The sequence below is a fragment of the Hypanus sabinus genome, chromosome 12, assembly GCF_030144855.1.
Source record: "Hypanus sabinus isolate sHypSab1 chromosome 12, sHypSab1.hap1, whole genome shotgun sequence".
In the NCBI taxonomy this organism is placed as follows: domain Eukaryota; kingdom Metazoa; phylum Chordata; class Chondrichthyes; order Myliobatiformes; family Dasyatidae; genus Hypanus; species Hypanus sabinus.
Genome location: NC_082717.1, coordinates 34,790,248 through 34,811,575, shown reverse-complemented (window position 1 = coordinate 34,811,575; position 21,328 = coordinate 34,790,248). Strand labels below are relative to the sequence as shown.

Genomic DNA, 21,328 nt, shown 5'->3' with positions numbered 1-21,328 from the left:
CATGTCCTCTGGTTTTTTTCTCCCCTAGCCTCAGTGGAAAAAGCCTGCTTGCATTCACTCTATCTATACCCTTCATAATTTTATATACCTCTATCAAATCTCCCCTCATTTTTCTACGCTCCAGGGAATAAAGTCCTAAACTATTCAACCATTCTCTGTAACTCAGTTTCTGAAGTCCCAGCAACATTCTTATAAACCTTCTCTGCACTCTTTCAACCTTATTAATATCCTTCCTGTAATTTGTTGACCAAAACTGCACACAATACTCCAAATTCGGCCTCACCAATGCCTTATACAACCTCACCATAACATTCCAACTCTTATACTCAATACTTTGATTTATAGAGGCCAATGTACCAAAAGGTCTCTTTATGACCTTATCTAGCTGCGACACCACTTTTAGGTTATTTTGTATCTGTATTCCCAGATCCTTCTGTTCTGCTGCACTCCTACCATTTACCTTCTATGTTCTACCTTGGTTTGTCCTTCCAAAGTGCAATACCTTACAATATCTATTACTACCAGAATATATTTGTACCCTCCTGGGGTGGGCGGTAAGGGACCAACATAATCTATCTGCAAATCAGTCCAAGGCCCTTCCACTGATCTGGTGTGTCGAACAGCTCCTTTCTTTACAGTTCTGTCAGGATTATATGGTGGACAAACAAGCAATTTTTGGCATAATGCTCCACATCATCCTTCATCATAGACCAACAGCCCACTTCCTTGATCTTTTCCAGGGTGCTTTCACATCCCTGGTGTAGATCATGGTACCAATGGATCATCTGGTTTCTTCCTCCCTCTGGAACCACAATCACGAAGGACAACTCCATCTTTGACAAACACTCCCTTGTGCCCTCTGTGTATTTCAGACCCTGTACCCTCTATCAGTTTTTTAATACATTATCTTTCTTCTGCTCCTCTGTTAAATCCATAACCTTAATCTATTGTTCCGTCGGCTTCCCAATCTCCCCAATCTGTAGCTGCCTTTCCTGCCCAAATAAAGCACCTTGCTTCACCAATTCATCAGCCTTTCTATTTGCTTCAGGAGATGATTTAGAGTGGACTTTCATCTTTATGACACCATATTCTTTTCCTTCTGCCTCCTCAGATATATATATATATATATATATATTATAATAAAGCAGCAGATGGGAGGGACTTCCCATCATCTGAAACAAACCCTCTGGCCTTACACAAAGACAAATGTTTTGTAAGGCTGTTACAAATGTACATACTATCAGATTGTACGACTGACTCTGGCGGAAAGCATTCTGGGTGACTGAACACATATGCCACAGCTGCCAATTCTGCTGCCTGTGCACACATGGTTTTGGATATTTTTAAAGCTATAATATATCTTTCCTGGCCATGTTCATCCTCTACATAGATGACACAACTAGTTCTCTCACCATCCTACACTGATGAAGAGCCATCTACAAAAATTTTAAAATAAGGTTTTTTATTTTCCTTTGTGTCTTTGTTCTCAGTCATTACTTTATCTAATCTGCTTCCTGTTTTGGCTTACTGAACCATCTTTAATCCATCTAACAGTAATATATGGGGAGTGTGTTCTGTCAGTATTGTAAGTGGAATAATCTCCTTTATATAGGCAAAATATTGTACCACCTAGAAAATAGCTGACAAACGTTTTTCACATCCAGTATACCCCTGTTCTACTGGTGAGAGTGTGTGTAACTTCCCATGTGTCTCCAGTAACAGCACTGCTCAGGGGTGGTATCAGTTGTAGCCACCTCCAATGAGAAAGGCTCATTCGAATTTGGGGTTTTTAAAGCCGGTGCAGTGCCCAACACTTACTTCAGAGCTGTGATGGCCTGGGTCTGTTCTGATTTCCATTCCCATGCCACATTCTTTTTAAGTAATTCCATTAAAAGAGTTGCTTTAGTGGAAAATCCATCAATGGGATTCCTACAGTACCCTACCAGCCCCAGAAAGGACTGCAGCCCTTTCAGGTCTCAGGGAATAGGCAGTTTCATAACCAATTCTACCCTTCGCTTATCAATTTCTCTTTTTCCCAGTGTCAAGATCACTCTCAAATAACTAACTTCTTGTTTCATCACCTGTGCTTTTTTAGAGTTTACCTTTAGTCCCAATGCAAATAATAATTGCAACAGTTCTGTCAATAGCTGATAATGTTCCTGCTTGGTTTTACTCTGCAGGAGTAGCTCATCTATATATTGTACCAAGCACTCAGGTTTTGAAAATTGTTTTAACCCTTCCCCTAAGCACTGGTGAAATATAGAGAGAGAATTATGGAACCCCTGTGGTAGGGCAGTCCACGTATACTGCTGTCCCTGAAAGGTAAATGCAAATTTGTACTGACGCGCTCATTCTAGCGGGATTGACCAAAATCAATTATTTATGTTTGGCCGATAATACCTTAGTGTAATTATAAAATTCACTTTTTTAATAATATTGTACAGAGCAGCAGAAAAATTTCCAAATAACCAGATAAATTTGAAGGGAACATTAAATTGCAGGGCTCAGATGAGTGGAAATGAAGTAATTAGAACCCCCATCAATGGGACGGGAGCATGGAAAGCAGGGCTCTGATGAGTTGGAAGGGAGCCCAGGAACCAGGGCACAGGGTATGGTAATGATTTGGAGTCTATTTTAGCAGAAAAAAAATCATATTTACAGAATTCCAGGTGAGAGCACCTTTTCCACTTACTAGTTCTCTCTGTTGCTTCAGACTACTTTGTACTGAATCAAGGTTTCACTCTGTCAAGTCCACGCAGTAATAGTTGTGCCAAAGCTTCCCCACATTTAAAGGAATTGAGTGTAGGCAAATTCCATTTCTCAATATTAAATTCAAAATATCAAAACAGCTCCAGTGACAGACCTGAACATTGCTTCATATATTCTTTTTCTTATAGCCACTGCCAAATATGGATGAATTATGGCTATATGCCATATACTCAGTAGTCACTTTAGTCTGGGAATGTGGGTGCTTTGATATTGATATTGTGACCCTGCCCCACCTCCCTTCCCGTAAACACATTATGTTTGGCATATGACATACTGTATATGAAGAAGATTGCCAGTTTGATGAACATGTCAGTGAGGGAAAACAGTAAGGGATTCTTTCTCACTACAATACTGCACCTCAGCTTTATTGAGACTGTCCAAGCTACATCACTTCCACTCACCATCACCTGCAGTGCACTAGTACAGCCTTTAATCATCTGAGAAAAAGACCAGAGATAAAGATCACAAACCTAGCAAAAAAACTCGAGCTATCAAGCAGAAATGATCCTCACTATTTTCTTTCCTCTGCATTTGAGATTTGGATTACCTTCACTGTACTTCATTGTTCTGGACCGATACCACCGACACCACCACTGCAGTATTCTCCAAATACCATTGGCAGGTTAAGGAGACCAACATCAGCTTCTTTCCCAGGCCAACAGTACAGCACTGAGGCCGTAATTACAGTACACTCCTAAGATAAATAGTTTATTCAGAAACAAGGAAAAATCTGCAGATGCTGGGAATCTAATAAACAGACACAAAATGCTGGAGGAACTCAGTAGGCCAAGCAGCATCTATGGAAAGAAGTACAGTCAATGTTTCGGGTCGAAACCCTTCAGCAGAACTGGAGAAAAAAAGCTGAGTAGTAGATCTAAAAGGTGGGAGAAGGGGAAAGAGAAACAGCAGGTGATAGGTGAAACCTGGAAGAGGAGGGATGAAATAAAAAGCTGGGAAGTTGATTGCTGAAAGAGACAGAAGACCATGGAAGAAAGAAAAAGAGGGAAGGAGTACCAGAGGGCTATGGGCGGACAAGGAGATGAAGTGAGAGAGGTACTCTATTCGGAGTTCTGTTACAGGAATAGATTACCAAGTAGACAGAGAGAAAATAAAAGACAGGGATTTCTCAAAGCCTTCTCAGAAATTGATGCAGCATTCCCACTGAGTGATGAAGTCCCTGGTCAGTGACTGCTCAAAGTGCAGGTACAGCAGTCAGGAAGGCATTAATGCCTATGTGCTTCCAACACAAGCCAAAGGTAATCAGTGAAACAGATGCACCACCACCTGCCCCTATTCCACCCCCATCAGGGTCTTCCAGCCCTACCTGTGTCACAGTCAGCAATCCCATGTTGCTCTCACTGGTCATCTCAAAACCCACAGAAGATTACCGGAAGCAAGTCATTCTCAGACCTGAGGAAGTCCTTAAAAAGAGATGGTGAATGAATTGCAGAGAAATCTTGGTAAATATATGAGGGAGACAAAAATATTAGATAAAGTGTGGGTTAGATACAGATTATAAAGGCATTACTGCTATTGGCATTAAGTGCAGCAAAAAGACATGAATGCCCAAGGTAAAGGGTTAGATAAAGTGTGAGAAAGTCCAGATGGAGCATAAAACCTAGCCAAGTGTTATGTCAAGAGAATAGTTTCTGTGATACAAAATCCTAATATTTTTGTTTCAACAGTAAATGCAAATAAACATAATTGCTTCAAACTATTCCATTAACTTTAGCTATTATTGCATTTAAGGATTACATTTTCAGAATGAGCATTATTTCCAATGAGTGGCAATAAAAAAAGAGAGGAAAAATGAACAATGCTTTGAGCTGACATCAATATTTTTGTGTTATCAATTCAAGATTGTTTAGTGTCATTTCCTGTACACAAGTGTAAAGGAGAACGAAATAATTCTTTCTCCTGATCTGAAGCAGCACAAAAAATAAAAAACATAAATAAGACTGTAATAATAAAAAACAATAAATATAAATACATAACGTAAGTTAAATACATAGATTGATTTTATGTCCATAAAGTGACGCTGCACTCTTCTTAAGGTGACTGGTAGGAAATAATAAAGGAGTGGTGGAGTTGCTGATCAGCCTTACTGTTTGAGGAAAGTAACTGTTTTTGTCAATATGCCAATTTCTGCTGTCAAAGTGTGAATAAATCTCTTCTACCATAACTCTAGCTCAATTCCAAGTTCAGCTGCTGGCAGAGCAACCTTGGGCATTCATGTCTTTTTGTTGCACTTAATGCCAATAGCAGTAATGCCTTTATATACTGTATGCAATTGGCCACTTGTCCACATAAATAATATTGTAATTGGTGCTGGTAACAATTAAATTTCTATTTTGCCAGTTCATTTTTAATAAAAAACATGGGACATTTGCAAGTTATGCAATATTTATGGAAAGAGAAACAAAGCATATTTCAGATTGAATACCCTTTATCAGGACTGGGAAAGTGAGAAAACAGATTAATTTTAAGTTGCAGTGTGATTTTGGGAGAGATACTTAAGACAACAGGAATACCTCTGAGAAAGTGAGGCTGTGGCGACCCATTTCCTGGCACATCCGAACCGGCTCACAATTAGATAGCCTACGGGGGTTTGCGAGCACAGAGCTTTGGAGCCTCTGCGCCACGGGAGGCAGGTTGAGGGAGGCTTAAAAGTGAGGCTGAGGATTTCGAATAAAGTTTTTTCCTTCGACTGCAGTTACCGACTCCGTGTCGTAATTTTAGCGCTGCATGTAGCACACTGCTACAAGGCCATGATTTCCAGGTGAATTTTAACATTTACTGACCTGTATGTTAAATAGACTAACAAGAGAATCACTGAAGCTACCTGTCCCTTTTCCATCCTCTATACAAATTAAACCAAATTTATTTTCTACTTTTTCTCGGGTCTTGGAAATGAAACATTAACTCTGTTTCTCAATGTAATGCTGAGGCTTTATAAGGTATTGGTCAGACCGCATTTCGAATATTGTGAACAGTTTTGGGCTCCAGATCTAAGAAAGGATGAGCTGGCAATGGAGAGGGTCCAGAGGTGGTTTACGACAATGATCCGGGAATTAAAGGGTTAACACATGAGGAGTGTTTGATGGCCCTGGGCCTGTACTCACTGGAGTTTAGAAGAATGAGAGGGAATCTCATTGAAACTTATTAAGGATAGTCAACATGGCTTTGTGAGGGGCAGGTCATTCTCACAAGCTTGATTGAATTTTTTAAGGAAGTGACAAAACAAATTGCTGAAGGTAGAGTAGTGGATGTGGTGTAAATGAACTTTAGTACGTCATTTGCTAAAGTTCCCCATGGCAAGTTCATTCAGAAAGTCAGGAGGCTTGGGATCCAGGGAAACTAGGCAGCCTGGTTTCAGAATTGGCTTCCCCTCAGAAGGCAAAATGTGGTATTAGATGGAGCTTATTATGCCTGGCTGTCGGTGACCAGTGGCATTCCACAGGAGTCTAATCTGGGACCTCTGTTCTCCATGATTTTTATAAATGACTTGGATGAGGAAGTTTAAGGGTGTGTTGGTATGTTTCCAGATGAGATGAGATCAAGGTTGGTGGAATTGTGTATAGTGTAGAAGAATGTCAGTAGTTACAATAGGACATCAATAGGATGCAAAGCTAGGCTAAAAGTGGCAGGTTCAATACAGAAAATTATGAAATGATTCATACTTAAAAGTCAACTTGTTCATAACATGCATGTAATGCATGAAGTTCATTGGGAAAGGATGCTGCCCAACTTAATTTTGTAGCCCATTACAGCATATATATATACACACACTGTAAAACCATCACTTATGGCTGATCTGGGACTGGTATTGTCTCTTGGCATCCCTAATAGCACTACAAAGGTTGTTATCTCCATTTGTGTAAGGTCAGGGTCACCTGATTTGAACACTGCAGTGACAGATTTCAGTTCATCCGTGCTTTCTGGTTTGCCATTTCAATTACAGTATATTTCTCTTTCAGAATTTCAGTAAGGTTCCAATAAACTGATTGAAACATATTCTATAAAGGGAAAACGTACAGGAGCTGTTCTTTTCTGCATGGAGAGCAGTGTTAGCTCAGATAAAGATCAGGCAAAGATTTTAAATGTTTGAAATTCACCAGCCCAAAGAGCTAAAGATGATCATTAATTATGTGTAAGCATGCCAATGATATATTTTTTTTGCAAACAAATCTACGAATGTAGAGGTAGTGACGATCATCCACTTGTAACATGAACTCTTCTCGCTCAACCGCTGCCCCACTTGGTGAGCATTTGGCGGCATTATCTGCTTTTGTAATCAGTCAGGTGCCCTTCAAATCTCCAACCGCTGACGTCCTTCGGCTGGAGCAGACGAGAAACCCAACTCCGGACAGGCTGGCCAACTCTGCCTCCAAGACACACACGTGGCAAGCTGCAAGTTTCGCCACGCGCTTCCCCCCGGGGTCACGTGACGCAGACGTCCACCAATCAAGGCGCGGGGGGGCGAGGCTCGGTCACGTCGGTTCAAAGGGGATTCCGGGAGCAGTGAGGGAAATAGTAACGGTCGCCGTGCGGGCAGGTTACTGCGAGCGGCAAGTTAGTGACGGACGGTGAGTGAGTGGTTGTCCTGTTGCCGGGCGACGGCTGTGCTTTCGACTAAACCTGCGGCGGTGTCCGCTCTAACGGTCGATACACGAGCGAAGTCAGTTTAGCGGCCAAGCTTTCAGAAGGCGATGGCCTGGGAAAGGTCGGAGACCGTCTCTCGCGTGTTTAATCCACGCCGCATGTTTACATTTATGCTGCGTGTCCAGGTGCCGTGCGGTTATTCTCCCGTCACCGACAGCGTCTGGTTGGTATGTGACGCCGCTTTTAGATGGCTTGACAGGCATTCCGCTTCCCAATCAGCGCACGGTACGTCACAACCAGTAGGACTGATGTACCAATTGGATGGGGATGTGGGCGGGGTACCCTCCCTCGGGGCGATGGAAGTGTTCCTCTATTCAGCTGATCTGTGATAATAGCTTGTTTCATCTCCTGACACCTTTATGTGACAGATTTGCATAACCGTTGCCCGAATTGCTGTAGGAGATCAACTTGTGGCTGTAATGTGAGTTGTCGTGGAGGGGTAATTACTGTCAGGCTTGTGGCAGAGGCACTCTGGAACTAAGCCTCCCGCCCCCGCCCCTCCAGTAACAGGTTCAATTACTTACTAACTCAGATAGCGGCAGAACTGATAGTATACTATAAGAGGTGCATGCGTTCTCCAGAAATTAGCCATCAAAACAGTCCTGAGTTTGTTTCTGTGTAGGCTGTAAGTGGAGGATTGCAATGCTAGTGATGATAAGGCATTCAGCCAGCAAGCTTTGGTGTCTAGCACAAGCGTCTACATTCGCTGTTGTAGAGGAGACAATGTATTATACCAAGAGGTTTCCTTTTATAGTGATTTGTGATATGTCACCATTTAGCCTGAGAGAACATATTTGCTGACAAATGAATGGAGGAATAGGCATCTTGTGTTGCTGCTTCAGCTCCAGCAGTCCAGGTTTTAACATGGCATCAGAGAGTTGGTGGGGGAATTGGGGTGATGGATTTAAGATAGAAAAAGTAAGAGAATGGATTAATGGAAGTGGGATCATAGACTGATAGGAGAATGTCTACAGTCTATGGCGTCAGGAAATACTTTTCTGCTTCTTTTCGGGTCACTCAGCAAAGAAGTGTTGCATTGGATCACATCAACTTAATTGGGGCATTTATTTAGATTTATGAGACTTGCATGGATAGGCTCATAAATCTCTTGAGACCTTGTACAGCCTTTTGCTAGCCTACAATTTTAACTTCCACACCATTTGATTCTGCAACCAATCAGAATGCTCTCTATTGTTCATCTGTAGAAATTTAAAAGAGGCTGGAGTTTGAAGAGATTTGCTATGTCATGGAAGACATGCAAATTTCTACATGTGTACAGTAGAGAGTATTGTGACTGACTGCATTACTGCCTGGTAAGGAGGCTCCGGTACACAGGAATAGGGGGACATTCATCATTAGGGATCCTCACTGTCGGGGCATGCCTTCTTGTTGCTACCACCAGGGAGGAAGTACAGGAACTTGAAGACCCTCAGTGTTTTAGGAACAGCTTCTTCCTCTCTGCCATCAGATTTCAGAATGGTATATGAGAATTATCTCGTCATCCGTCTTTGCAATATTTCTTTTATTTTTGCAACTTGTAATGTTAATGCAATGTACTGTACTACTGCAACAAAGCAACATATCTCAAGATGTGTCATTGATAATCAACCTGATCCTGATCCCCTCATAATTCCAGTAGTTGTGGCCTGTCAGCATGATCTTTTTATTTTGTTTGTTTTCTAACACTTGTTCTGTTCTAGTTTATTGCCTTAAGTTACAACTACTTGTTCACCAATCCTTTACAAGGCCTGTTTTAAAAAAAAACTTGAAAAATCTATATATAGTGGATTCTGGTTAATAGGGCCATCAGTTAGTCAGGGCAGCCAGTTATTTGGGACAACTTTTACAGAACAAAAACTAATCGAGAAAATAGCCAGGTTTCCCTTCATTAATTTGGGACACTGTACCACTTAATTGGGGGAGGAGAATTTTGCAAAATGAGAATTATAGCTTCAGACCTGTGCATTTGTGTGGTAATGAGACACTAACTGTGTTTAGAGAGAATAATTAATAAATAACATCAGTTGTGTGCACTTGTGTTCAAAACAAAAATGTGATTTTTCATATCACTGATAGTTGACTGGAAATAAGCAGTAAGACCATTCAGAACATTTTTGCTTACTGCAGTTTCAAGAATTCAGTCTTGGATATGCCAGAAAAGATGAAACAATTTCACCTCTTCAACAGTTAAGAACTATGAAGAATTTGTAACGACAATCATCTTGAATGTTATAATATAAAGGTTTGGATGATGCAATCATTGTATGAAGGCATTGTCTACCTTAGCTGTCTGTTGATTTTGTTCATTTCTAGTCAATTAAAAGAGCATGTACACTGTCTCAGTTTTTCTGTTCATGACTAAAGGGAAGTAATACATAAATTTATGTATTGTAGTAGTATTGGTAATGTTCTAGTTCTGTTTTTCATTTAAATATATAGTGTTACTTAGTTAAGCAGTAGTTTGTCTTTTTTTAAAAATACCTTTATAACTACTTCTGTGAAACTTTGGCTAAATGGGGCCAAAATGTGCTGGTCGAGGTGTTTAACTAAAATCCACTGTACTATGTCCACTGGTTCCCTCTCATTCTCTCTACAAAATACATCTTCAAAAATCTGTAGTAGATTGTCTTACTTTAATGTCATTTTATAATAGATTCCATTGTTTTCCCAATAAGCAAGAGCAGGCTAACTTGCAGATATTCTGTTTTCTGTCTCTCACCTTTCTTATTTGCTACCGTCATATCTATGTGGACTATTTGAAAACATTCGAATTTTGGAAGATGACAACCAGGGAGTCCATTATTTCCATATTCGCATCTTTCAATCCTGGGGAGGTATAGACCATACTATAACACATAGGACCAGAATTAGGCCACTTGGCCCATCGAGCCTGCTCTGCCATTCTATCATGGCTGATCCTTTTTCCACTCCTCAGTCCTACTCCCCGGCCTTCTCCCTGTAACCTTTGATGCCATATCCAATCAAGAACCTATTAAGCTCTGCCTTAAATACACCCAACAACCTGGCCTCCACAGCTGCCTGTAGTAATAAATTCCACAAATTCACCACCATCTGGCTTAAAAAAAAATTTCTCCACATCTGTTAAAATGGATGCCCCTCTATCCTGAGGCTGTGCACTCTTGTTGTAGAATCTCCCATCATGGAAAACATCCTTTCCAGATCTACTCTGTCTAGGCCTTTAAACATTTGAAAGGTTTCAATGATATTCACCCGTGTCCTTCTAAATTTCAGCGAGTACAAACCTAGAGCTATCAAATGTTGCTTGTGTAGTTGCGCACAAAACACTACTAAAGAAACACACGGCAGAAAGAGCTGAACTCAGAATGCCTTTACTGATACAAAATCGCGCGCTTATATCTCCCCTCCCATAGGCCCCTGTGACCCGCAGGGTGGACATGACGTCAGACTGTCTCCGGAAGGTCCACCCCGAGCGGGTAGTTACAAACACCTACTGCGTGTCTGTCCACGGCTCCCAATGGCGGTTAGAGTCCCGCGTGTGCGGGCCGTCACCCCCCCTCCCCAGAAACGTCCATCGGGGGAGTGGGGCCCCCAGTCTGTGTGGCTTGCCTGGGTGGCCAGCCTAGCTGGCACAGTGCGGGTACCCTCACTGGTTGCTCAATGTCCACGTGCGCCGGTTTGCGGCGGTCCACTGTAAAAGTCTCTTCCCGGCCACTCACCTCCACAACACACGTACGGCCGCTGTAGAGGTGACCTGTGTATGCCCCTGCGAATAAAAACATACTCACAGTCTCGGAGGTCTTTAGGGGTGAAGGATGGCGTGGGACCATGCCTGGAGGTTGGGACCAGTACCAAGGTCCCTCCTTTGTCCCGCAGCCTCGTTAGCACTGCTGCTGGAGTTTCTTCTGAACCTTGGACCTCTGATACAAACTCGCCTGGGATCGTCAGGGGGGGTGCCGTAGATCAATTCCGCCAAGGAGGTGTCCAGGTCCTCCTTGGGGGCTGTGCGGATGCCCAGTAGGACCCAGGGAAGCTCATCTGTCCAGTTGGGGCCCCTAAGGCGTGCCATCAGGGCCGACGAGATGCCAGTGGAGTCACTGTACCAAACCGTTGGACTGGGGATGGTACGCTGTGGTGTGATGCAGCTGGGTGCCCAGGATCTGCACCAGTGCTGTCCACAAACCAGACGTGAACTGCACTCCTCTGTCAGAGGTGATGTCCATTGGGAGGCCGAACCTGGTGATCCAGTTTGTAATGAGCGCCCTGGCGCAGGACTCAGTGGACATGTCTGCGAGCGGTACGGCTTCCGGCCATCTGGTGAACCTGTCTACCACGGTAAAGATATACCTGGTGCCCCGGGAGACTGGCAGGGGGCCGACAATGTCCACGTGGATGTGTTGGAACCTCCTGTACGTCGTCTGGAACTGCTGGAGGGGAGCCTTCACGTGCCACTGGACTTTGGCGGTCTGGCAGTGTACGCAGGTCCTGGCCCAGTGTCCGACCTGTTTGTGCAAACTGTGCCAGACGAATCTGTCCGCTACCAGCTTGATGGATGCCTGGATGGACGGGTGAGCCAGGTCGTGCAGCGTGTCGAAGACCTGGGGGCCTGGGCTTTGGGGCGCACTATTATAGCTAGGCCAATGGAGGCTGCTCCACATTGCTTGCTCTGCCAAAGGACGTCTGCTTTAGCCACGACCCTGCGTGGGTCGCTGAAATCCTCACTCGCGAGGAGGAGGCAAATGTCCTCTGGCATTTGCTCGAGGAACAACTGTTCAAATAAAAGGCACGGCTTGTGGCCGTCCCTGAGCACCAGCATAGCATTCATGAGCTCAGATGGCGTGGCACGAGAGTCCGAAGGTGTGGATCAGGAGCGCCTTAAGCTTGGTGTACCTGTCCTCGGTTGGTGGCTGGCATAAGAAGTTGATGATCTGGCCTGCCATCTCCTGGTCGAGCGTGCTGACCAAGCAGTAATACCGCGTGGCGTCGGCTGTAATGTCTCTGATATTGGACTGGGCCTCAGCCTGCTGAGGGGGCTGAGTGGCCCAGAATGTCGAAAGCTTCAGAGAGACCGCACTGTGCGAGTTGCTCGAACTCATGGCTGGTTGCTGAGTCGCCAGCTCCAGATGCCATCTGGAACGTTGGGGGTCACCGAAGTAGTCATGTGCAATGCGCTACTAACGAAACAGAGAGAGCTAAACTCAGAATGCCTTTACTGATACAAAATTGCACGCTTAAATCTCCCCTCCCAAGGGCCCCTGTGACCCACGGGGCGGACGTAATGTCAGGTTATTCCCGGAAGGTCCACCCCAAGCGGGTAGTTCCAAACTCACTACTGTGTGTCTGCCCGCGGCTCCCGATGGCGGTTTGAGTCCCGCGTGTGTAGGCCGCCGTACTCATATGATAACCCTTTCATTACAGGAATCATCCTTGTGAATCTCCTCTAAACTATATAATTAGGGATTTAGCAATTTTCAAGCACATTGTACTGGACCATTAATTTCTCCAGTATAACTAAGAGGTTTAGTGCCTTTCTTGAAGTGAATTGAGTGTGTGGGTGGTGGGCAAATGGGGGGGGGGGGTCGGATTGCAGGCTAGACAAAGAAATTGGGAAACTGTGTTCTGAGGGGTTATAGTTGGAAAAATAGCACTGATTTCATTTGCTCAGTCTGTATTGCAGTATTATCTGTGCTATTTGTGTCTTAAACTTCCTCATATTTATCTGACCCTACATCAGGACTGCTATCAGGAATCTATAAGCACCTCTTACCAGTAAACTCTTCTTGGACTTCAAGCCAGGTTCAACTATCGATTATAATTGATATATGCCCAGGTTTCATCCCTGAAGAAGATGGCAGAGTTTGCCATTGAAACGTTGGTTATAATTGATACTGTACCCTGGCTTCACACACAAAATGCTGGAGGAACTCAGCAGGTCAGGCAGCATCTATGGACGTTTGACTATGGGCCAAGACCCTTCCGACGAGAAGAGTTGATTCATCATATACACTGGGAAAGCATTTACAGTGTTTCACATCTTTTATTATGATTTTAAAATTATAATACTCTTAATGCCTGTTACTAATGTAACTGAACTCTGAAAACCTTTCAGAAGAAGTGAACAATTCAAAGCTTGTGCTTCAAAAATTTGAAGCACATGCTTTAAATTGTTCACTTCTGAGTTTAGTAGTGTGCAGGCAACAAATCTATATGGACCACCTGCCTTTTTGGGAGACTAAAAACAAACTCCCCAAGGTTTTTGGTCAACTGATCTGTGATTTTTTTTTCATGTAATTTAGTGATATTCCTGCAAAGCAACTTGTTTTAAAGGTACTTATTTATATTTGATATTGTTGCTACAAGCTGAAATAATAGTCAAACAAGAAAAATTGGTACAAAATTTTGACAATTTGATCTTCAAGTTATGTGTGGTTAACATAAACCCTTCCGTCCTTCAAATGCATGAATTCCATGGAGCTTTTTTAAGAGAAAGAGTAATTAAATGGAATTCCTAATTTTTGCAGGAACTTTTAATATTATGAAGTTTTAATCCTGGATTCCAATTACTACATAATAAAAGTACTTGGTCTTCTGAACAATGTTAAGGACTACAGCAGTTCATTGCCCTTATTGAAATAATCTCTGCCAATTTTATGCAGGTTTGACATCATGGAATGCAGCAATAAAATTGCAAGGAGCTGCTTTATAGGATTCTTGTGTCTTGTACTGTCAGGCAGGCAGCACCTGTTTTCGACTCATGCTCAAGATCATCCAGCACATAATCCTGAAATTACTGAGGGTCATCGACCAAACATTCGTCTAGACAAAAATCTTGTTCAAGACAAAGAGTATGTAACTCACTTTCTGCAATAAGGAAAATATATTGTATTAAAGCAGTTTTCTCTATTTGTAATTCCTTTCTAGTTTACTGGTTGTACCTAATTGAACATCTGTTTTCGCAAGTAAAAAGTGTGTTTTAACTTGGAATATTTTCAGTTTGTTTGGATGTAGTTACTTCAATAATTTGCTCCTTTATTCATGTATTTTTTTCATGTGCTTAAAGCAGAGGAGGAACAGTTGTGTTGCTTGAGCTTGAAACATAAAGATATGTCTTTATTTGCTTGGAGTCAAGGTCACAAACACTTCAGAATAGTCTTGAAACATGCCAGGCACGTTTTGAACAGATGCCTCTCCAATTTTGTGCTTGATTGTTGCAGATATTCTGGTCCCTGGGGTTCATACACCAGATATCTTTGCCATCACAGCATGAGACAATGTGGTAGGAACATGTCTATCCTGATATCTCTGATACCCAACTCTCTCCAACAACATACTGCACTTCAGGAGAAGCTGGAATAGGAAAATTGAAAGCGGGACTCTAATCCACTCTCTCTGTGTGCCTGGAGAATGCAAACTTAGTTTCTCCCATATATATGAAGGGTAGATAGCTTATAGACCATAAGACATTGGAGCAGAATTAGGCCATCTGGCCCATCGAATCTACTGTGCCATTCAATCATGGCTGATTGTTGTTTTTTCTCCCCCACGTCCTCAACCCCAGTTTCTGGCCTTCTCCCCGTAACCTTTGATGCCATGTCCAATCAAGAACCTATCAATCTCTGCCTTAAATACACCCAACGATCTGGTCTCCACAGCTGCATGTGGCAACAAATTCCACAAATTCACCAACCTTTGGCTAAAGAAATTCCTCAGCATCTCTGTTTTAAATGGGTGCCCCTCTATCCTGAGGCGGTGCCCTCTTGTCCTCGACTCTCCCACCATGGGAAACATCCTTTCCGCATCTACTCTGTTTTAGGCCTTTCAACATTTAAAATGTTTCAATGAGATCCCCCCTCATCCTTCTGAATTTCAGCCAGTACAGACCCAGAGCCATCAAATGTTCGTCATATGATAACCCTTTCATGGAATCATCCTTGTGAACCTCCTCTGGACTCTCTCCAATGCCAGCACATCTTTTCTAAAATAAGGGGTCCAAAACTGTTCACAGTACTCAAGATGAGGCTTCACCAATGCTTTATCAATTACTTTTCTATTAATTGCAAGGCCAATCATCATGTAGCTATACAAGATGGATTTTTTATGCTCAGATTTGTAACTGAAATCATTAAAAATCTATTGTATTGCTTTTTTGGAATTTTTCTAGTTAACATTTATGTACTTATTTGGAACTTTGGAATTGCAATTCTATACTACCTGTCAAAATAGAATTAATCATTCGAAATGGTTTCAATTCAAGAACGAATGTGCAACTATAAAGGCTTGAGCAAACAACCATTTTATTGCAATGATTTATTATTTTGAAGGAACTCAAATATAGTCAGAAATACTTAAATGAATTCAAATCATTTTCAAACTTGCACTTGGACCTGCCAGTCCCATCTTTCTAAGTGTTTAGCTTGGAGAAATCAGATTGGTTACTAATTAAACCAAAGGGCTTTGTAATTTTTCCTTCTCTATTGTCCATGTCGTGATTGCTTTGTGCTGAAGTAACTTTAGGGGGGATGAACGGTGCTGGAAACTGGGAAATATTATTTGTTTTATGATGAATGCATTGCTATGTAATATGAGTATGTAAAAACTTGTTGGAAATTCTTATCTGATCTGATGAAAAGTTGGTATAATTTGCTTTTGTTGTATGCCAATTAAGAGAAATCTATTTGTTTACACTGTATCTTTCATTTTAATGTTCCAGAACATTCTCTAATAGGCATGCTTTTTAGTCACCCTAATTTGCTGTTTTTCAACAGACACAATGCTTGTAACAAATGAACTTCTATTAATTTTCCAGTCATATAATGGAGCATTTAGATGGTGTTATAGACAAACCCGAATCCGAGATGACACCACAAGAACTTCAACTTCATTATTTTAAAATGCATGATTACGATGGGAATAACTTGCTTGATGGATTGGAGTTAATTTCAGCCATTGCACATGTACATAAAGAGGTAAATGTTAAGTTTTCACCAGTCCTTTCTGGTTTATCTGGTGAAATCTATATTAATTTAGAACCTAGAGCTTTCCAGGTCGTTTGTGATTCTGGTCCCTATGGAATTTGCAGTGATTACTAGCATTCCATTTGAAAGCAGAAGACTCGTATTTTTAATCAAGATGTGAATTAAATAAGTGGTTCACAGCTCTTTGCAACTTTTGACAGCATGACTGCTGCTAGGATCATGACTTCCAGCATACTTTTTTTTGCATTTATAATGAATAATTTACCAGGTTTTGTATAGAGTGTAAATGATTATCTAGTTTTATTAGGTACCGGGCTGCAAATAGTAAATTAATGAAACAGAATAAAATTAAGCTCAGTAGCATCTGTAAAGGAAAAGAGGAATCCCATAGGATGTATTAATTGAAGCTGAACCTATTAAAATGCATAGCTGTAAATGTCCATACATGCTAATAATTCAAATTAACCTCTGTTTAAACATTTACATAAGTAAGCTATCTTTTTATATAAAACCTGGTTTTCACACACTCAAATAACTTTTTCTCATCTGTCTTTCTATGCAGGAAAGTGGAGGCCAAGGGCAGCCCATGGGTGAGGAGGAGATCGTTAGTTTAATTGATGATATTTTAAGAGATGATGACAAAAATAATGATGGATACATTGATTATGCTGAATTTGCAAAATCCTTAGAATAAAAAAAAGAAGCACAATTGACTTATTTTCCATATCTGACTGCCATCGTAAGGTTTTCTGTTTGGTAAAGGTCAGTTAACTTTATTATCTAAACAGCTGAGCCAATTATAGTTTACCAGCCTCTCAGAAGGTTTTATCTTGTACAGAATTATAAACACAATTTTTAAATTCCACTGGATATCTATAAAAATATTTTTGTGCAATTTAAATGAAATGTAAAGGATTCTGTTACATTTGCTATCCTAATATTGCAATATTTTGTGACATTGCATTGGAGCCACTTGTTCAGTAAATAACGAATGAAATATTGACATAAAAGCATAAAAATCATTCTTTTTCTTAACATTTTTAAGAGGTTAAATAGCAGATAGTTGTTCTTTAACCATAAGTGCAACTCCAGCAGATTGGAGAATAAGTTTTTAGTTTGTAAATCTTCATTTCTTCCATGACTTGCACAATATTAAACAGTTGAAAAATGGGAGACCGATTAATTAGTTTGTATCAATTCTGATTTTAGGTAGAATATATACGAAGTAAACCATTATACGTGCATATTAAACATTTAATTTCAGAAACCTACTTATGCGAAATTGTAATTGAGAAGCCTGTTATTCCACTCTTTTAAACCAGTCTAGGGGGCAGCAATGGAATACTTCCAGCATGCAATTTGGTATGATAATTCGTATTTGCACTGAACATTCTTTGCATTTATTTCCTAGTTTCTGTTGTGCTGTATAATAGAGATTTTTATGCTCACTGAATCATAATGAACCAGTTCTGTGGTAATTTAGATAAAAGGTTATTTTTAATTTATGAAAGCCTATATTGGAAGTATTTTATTAAAATGTATTTTAAGATCTGACTTGTTGGAAAAGAATGAGTACCATTTAAAATGCTTCAAATTATTCATTATCAAAACATAGACTTCAGCAGTGAACATTTTGAATAGTACAGGGAGAACGTTCTGGTCTCCAGTTACACTGTTTATATGTCAATGTATGTGTTACTACAGTGTCTCTTGCAGCAAGTGTTAATTAAAGTGGACAAACCAATTTTATACTGATTGCATAGATTTTGTACTTGTAATATTCATATGTAATTTAAAATTAAATTAATTTTAAACTTATTTCACCCTCAGAACTTTTTAAATATACCTTGGATCAAATTATTCCACTTTTCCATTTGTATACAGATACACCACTTAAAAGATTAGTAGTAATATTGCTGATGGCAGTAGTTCGGGCTTGGTACATCTTGTGTCCATGCTTTGAGGTCAAATGGCTGGCTGAAAGTAGTAATTTAAAATTAATGATAAGCAGTTATTCTCTTAAGTATAAAGAAGTGATTGTGTATTTGTTGCTGAGTAAGCAACAAAATTTATACAGATCAAGCTGTATAGATATCTAGTACCAGCTGCAAACAAATCAAACATGGTAAATTACAGCCAGACCACTCCCCAGTTTCTCCTCCACTGAAGAAGTGTTCTGTGACTTAAGCACCACTCTTTCACCCAGTGTACCCAACTCCATAGGTTCTGGGTCTGTATTATAAAAATATTCAATATTTCCTTCCACAGTCCCATACCAATAAGACAGCCCCTTGATTCTAGCATAGAGTATATAAATTTGATTCATTGGCCTTTGCGTTGTCACATTGAGCTAAGACTTGATGGATAAGTCAAACAAAGCCAAGGCTGTTTGCTTCAAAATACTGACCACATACTAATTCATAAGTTGAAATAGTATTCTTCAATGTTAAACCCATGTTTGAAATTAGAACATAAAACAGTACAGAAGCAGGCCAACAGTGTCCTAACAAAAGGTTTCGGCCCAAAACCTTGACTGCTCCTTTCAACGGATGCTGCCCGACCTGCTGAGTTCATCCAGCTTGTTTGTCTGTGTTGATTTGACCACAGCATCTGCAGTGTACTTTGTGTTTCCAGAAGCAGGTCCTTTGGCCCAAAATGTTGTGCTGAACCAGCTAAAAGTAAATAAAATAAAACAAAAATAATCCCTCCTACATACACAATGTCCATATCCCTCCATTTTCTTCATATTCATGTGCCTATCTTGTAAAAGCCTCTAATGTATTTGCCTCTACCACCATACCAGGCATCCACCATTCTGAGTAGAAACTTGTCCCTTGCATCCCTATTTGAACCTGCCTCTTCTCAGCTTCAATGCATGCCCTCTGGTATTGGACATTACTACCTGGGGAAAAAGATGCTCCCTGTCTACTCTATCTATGCCTCACATAATCTTATAAACCTCTATCAAACCTCTTTAGCCTCCGCCGCTTCAGAAAGAACAACCCAAGTTTGTCCACCTTCCCATGATAGTACGTGGCCTCTACACCAGGCAGCATCCTGGTAAACACAAGGAAATCTGCAGATGCTGGAAATTCAAACAACAACACACACAAAATGCTGGTGGCCAGGCAGCATCCATAGGGAGAAGCGCTGTCGATGTTTCGGGCCAAGACCCTTCGTTAGGACTAACTGAACGGAAAGGTAGTAAGAGATTTGAAAGGAGGAGGGGGAGGGGAAAATGCAAAATGGTAGGAGAAGACCGGAGGGGGTGGGGTGAAGCTGAGAGCCAGAAAGGTGATTGGCAAAAGGGATACAGTGCTAGTGAAGGGTAAGGATCATGGGACAGGAGGCCTAGGGAGAAAGAAAGGGGGAGGGGAGCACCAGAGGGAGATGGGGAACAGGCAGAGTGATGGGCAGAGAGGGGGAAAAAAGGAGGAGGGAGAAAAGCTAAATATATTAGGGATGGGGTAAGAAGGGGAGGAGGGGCATTAACGGAAGTTAGAGAAGTCAGTGTTCATGCCATCAGGTTGGAGGCTACCCAGCCGGTATATAAGGTGTTATTCCTCCAACCTAATTGTGGCTTCATCTTGACAGTAGAGGAGGCCATGGATAGACATATCAGAATGGGAATGGGACATGGAATTAGAATGTGTGGCCACTGGGAGATCCTCTGACTTTTGAACTCAATGCCTTGATTAATGAAAGCAAACATTCTATAAGCCTTCTTATCCACCTTATCAACCTGTGTAGCCTCTTTCAAGGAGCTATGAACTTGGATCCCAAGATCTCTCTGCTCAGCAATACTGTTAAGGACTTGCCTTTAACAGGGTACTATCTCCTTGCATTTGCCCTACTAAGATGCAACACCTCACATTTAACTTTTGTTATCTTCATAAGTACTGAGAATAACAAAAATACAGAATATATCATGCAAGACTTGAATGGGTTTGCAACATTGTAAACACAAAGCTACCTAGCCAATGTTCTGAAGGATAGGCTGCAGCCGCTGGTGAGAGAGCCAATGTAAAGAATGAAGATACTTGACCTCCTCTTCACTAACCTGCCTATAAAAGCTACATCTGTCCATGTAATTTGATAGCAATTTTTGTCGAAGTGACCAGTGCATAGTCTTCACTTTGAAGGTAAAGTTGTGGCACAACCAATGTTCTAATTGAGATCAAGATACTTTGCGGTTCTTATTCTATTTCAATGTAGATTCAACCTCATAGGCTGGCATTTTTCTGTGGCATTATCCTTAAGCTGGAGGACCAATCTTACTTAGTTCAATTGTAGAAAAGCATTCCTGTTAAATTTACCAAGCAGTTAGAAATGTGCTTGGCCATTTAATTTAGGGCAAATGGGTGACAGGACTGCATGGTGTGTAGTGGTTAGTGCAATGCTTTACAGCACCAGTGGTAAAATCAGGGTTCAATTCCCACAAATGTCTGTAAAGAATTTGTATATTCTCCCTGTGACTGTGTGGGTTTCCTCTAGGTGCACTAGCTTGCTTCCACATTCTAAAGCTGCATGGGTTCGGTTAGTGAGTTGTATGCATGCTCTGTTGGTGTCAGAATGGTGATAACACTTACTTGCTGCCCAGCACAATCCTCTCTGGTTTGACACAAATGACGCCTTTCACTTTGTTTCAGTTTACATGTGCCAAATAAAGATAATTATTAATTTATTTTTCTTCTATATGATATCTTTGAAGTATTAAGAATGTATAAAATAGAAATACCTTAAATTTATGGAAAATTAGATAAATTGTACAACATTCAGTGTTCAGTATCAATATTAATTAGAAAGCTCAAACTTCCAAAGTAACAAGAAACACAAATTTTAATGAATTGTTGCTTTTATTTTTATAGTCTATTCTCAATTTTATAGTTGGAAATGCCTCACATGATCTTGACCATTAACAAAATCAATTGCTGAGTCGGGTA

General features: G+C 41.0%; 1 protein-coding gene across 2 annotated transcripts; it reads left to right on the top strand.

Annotated features, from left to right (window-relative positions):
* The first annotated feature begins 5,131 nt into the window (after positions 1 to 5,131).
* LOC132402763 (uncharacterized) lies at positions 5,132 to 18,204 on the top strand. Of its 2 annotated transcripts, XM_059985749.1 has the most exons (4): positions 5,142 to 7,355; positions 14,067 to 14,255; positions 16,217 to 16,376; positions 16,948 to 18,204. In XM_059985749.1, the coding sequence occupies exons 1-4, from the start codon at positions 6,997 to 6,999 to the stop codon at positions 17,077 to 17,079; spliced, it is 840 nt and encodes a 279-aa protein (XP_059841732.1). In that variant the 5' UTR covers positions 5,142 to 6,996; the 3' UTR covers positions 17,080 to 18,204. The 2 variants fall into 2 exon arrangements, with proteins under 2 accessions (XP_059841733.1, XP_059841732.1); XM_059985750.1 differs by lacking the exon at positions 14,067 to 14,255 and having other exon boundaries at positions 5,132 to 7,355.
* Positions 18,205 to 21,328: the final 3,124 nt, after the last annotated feature.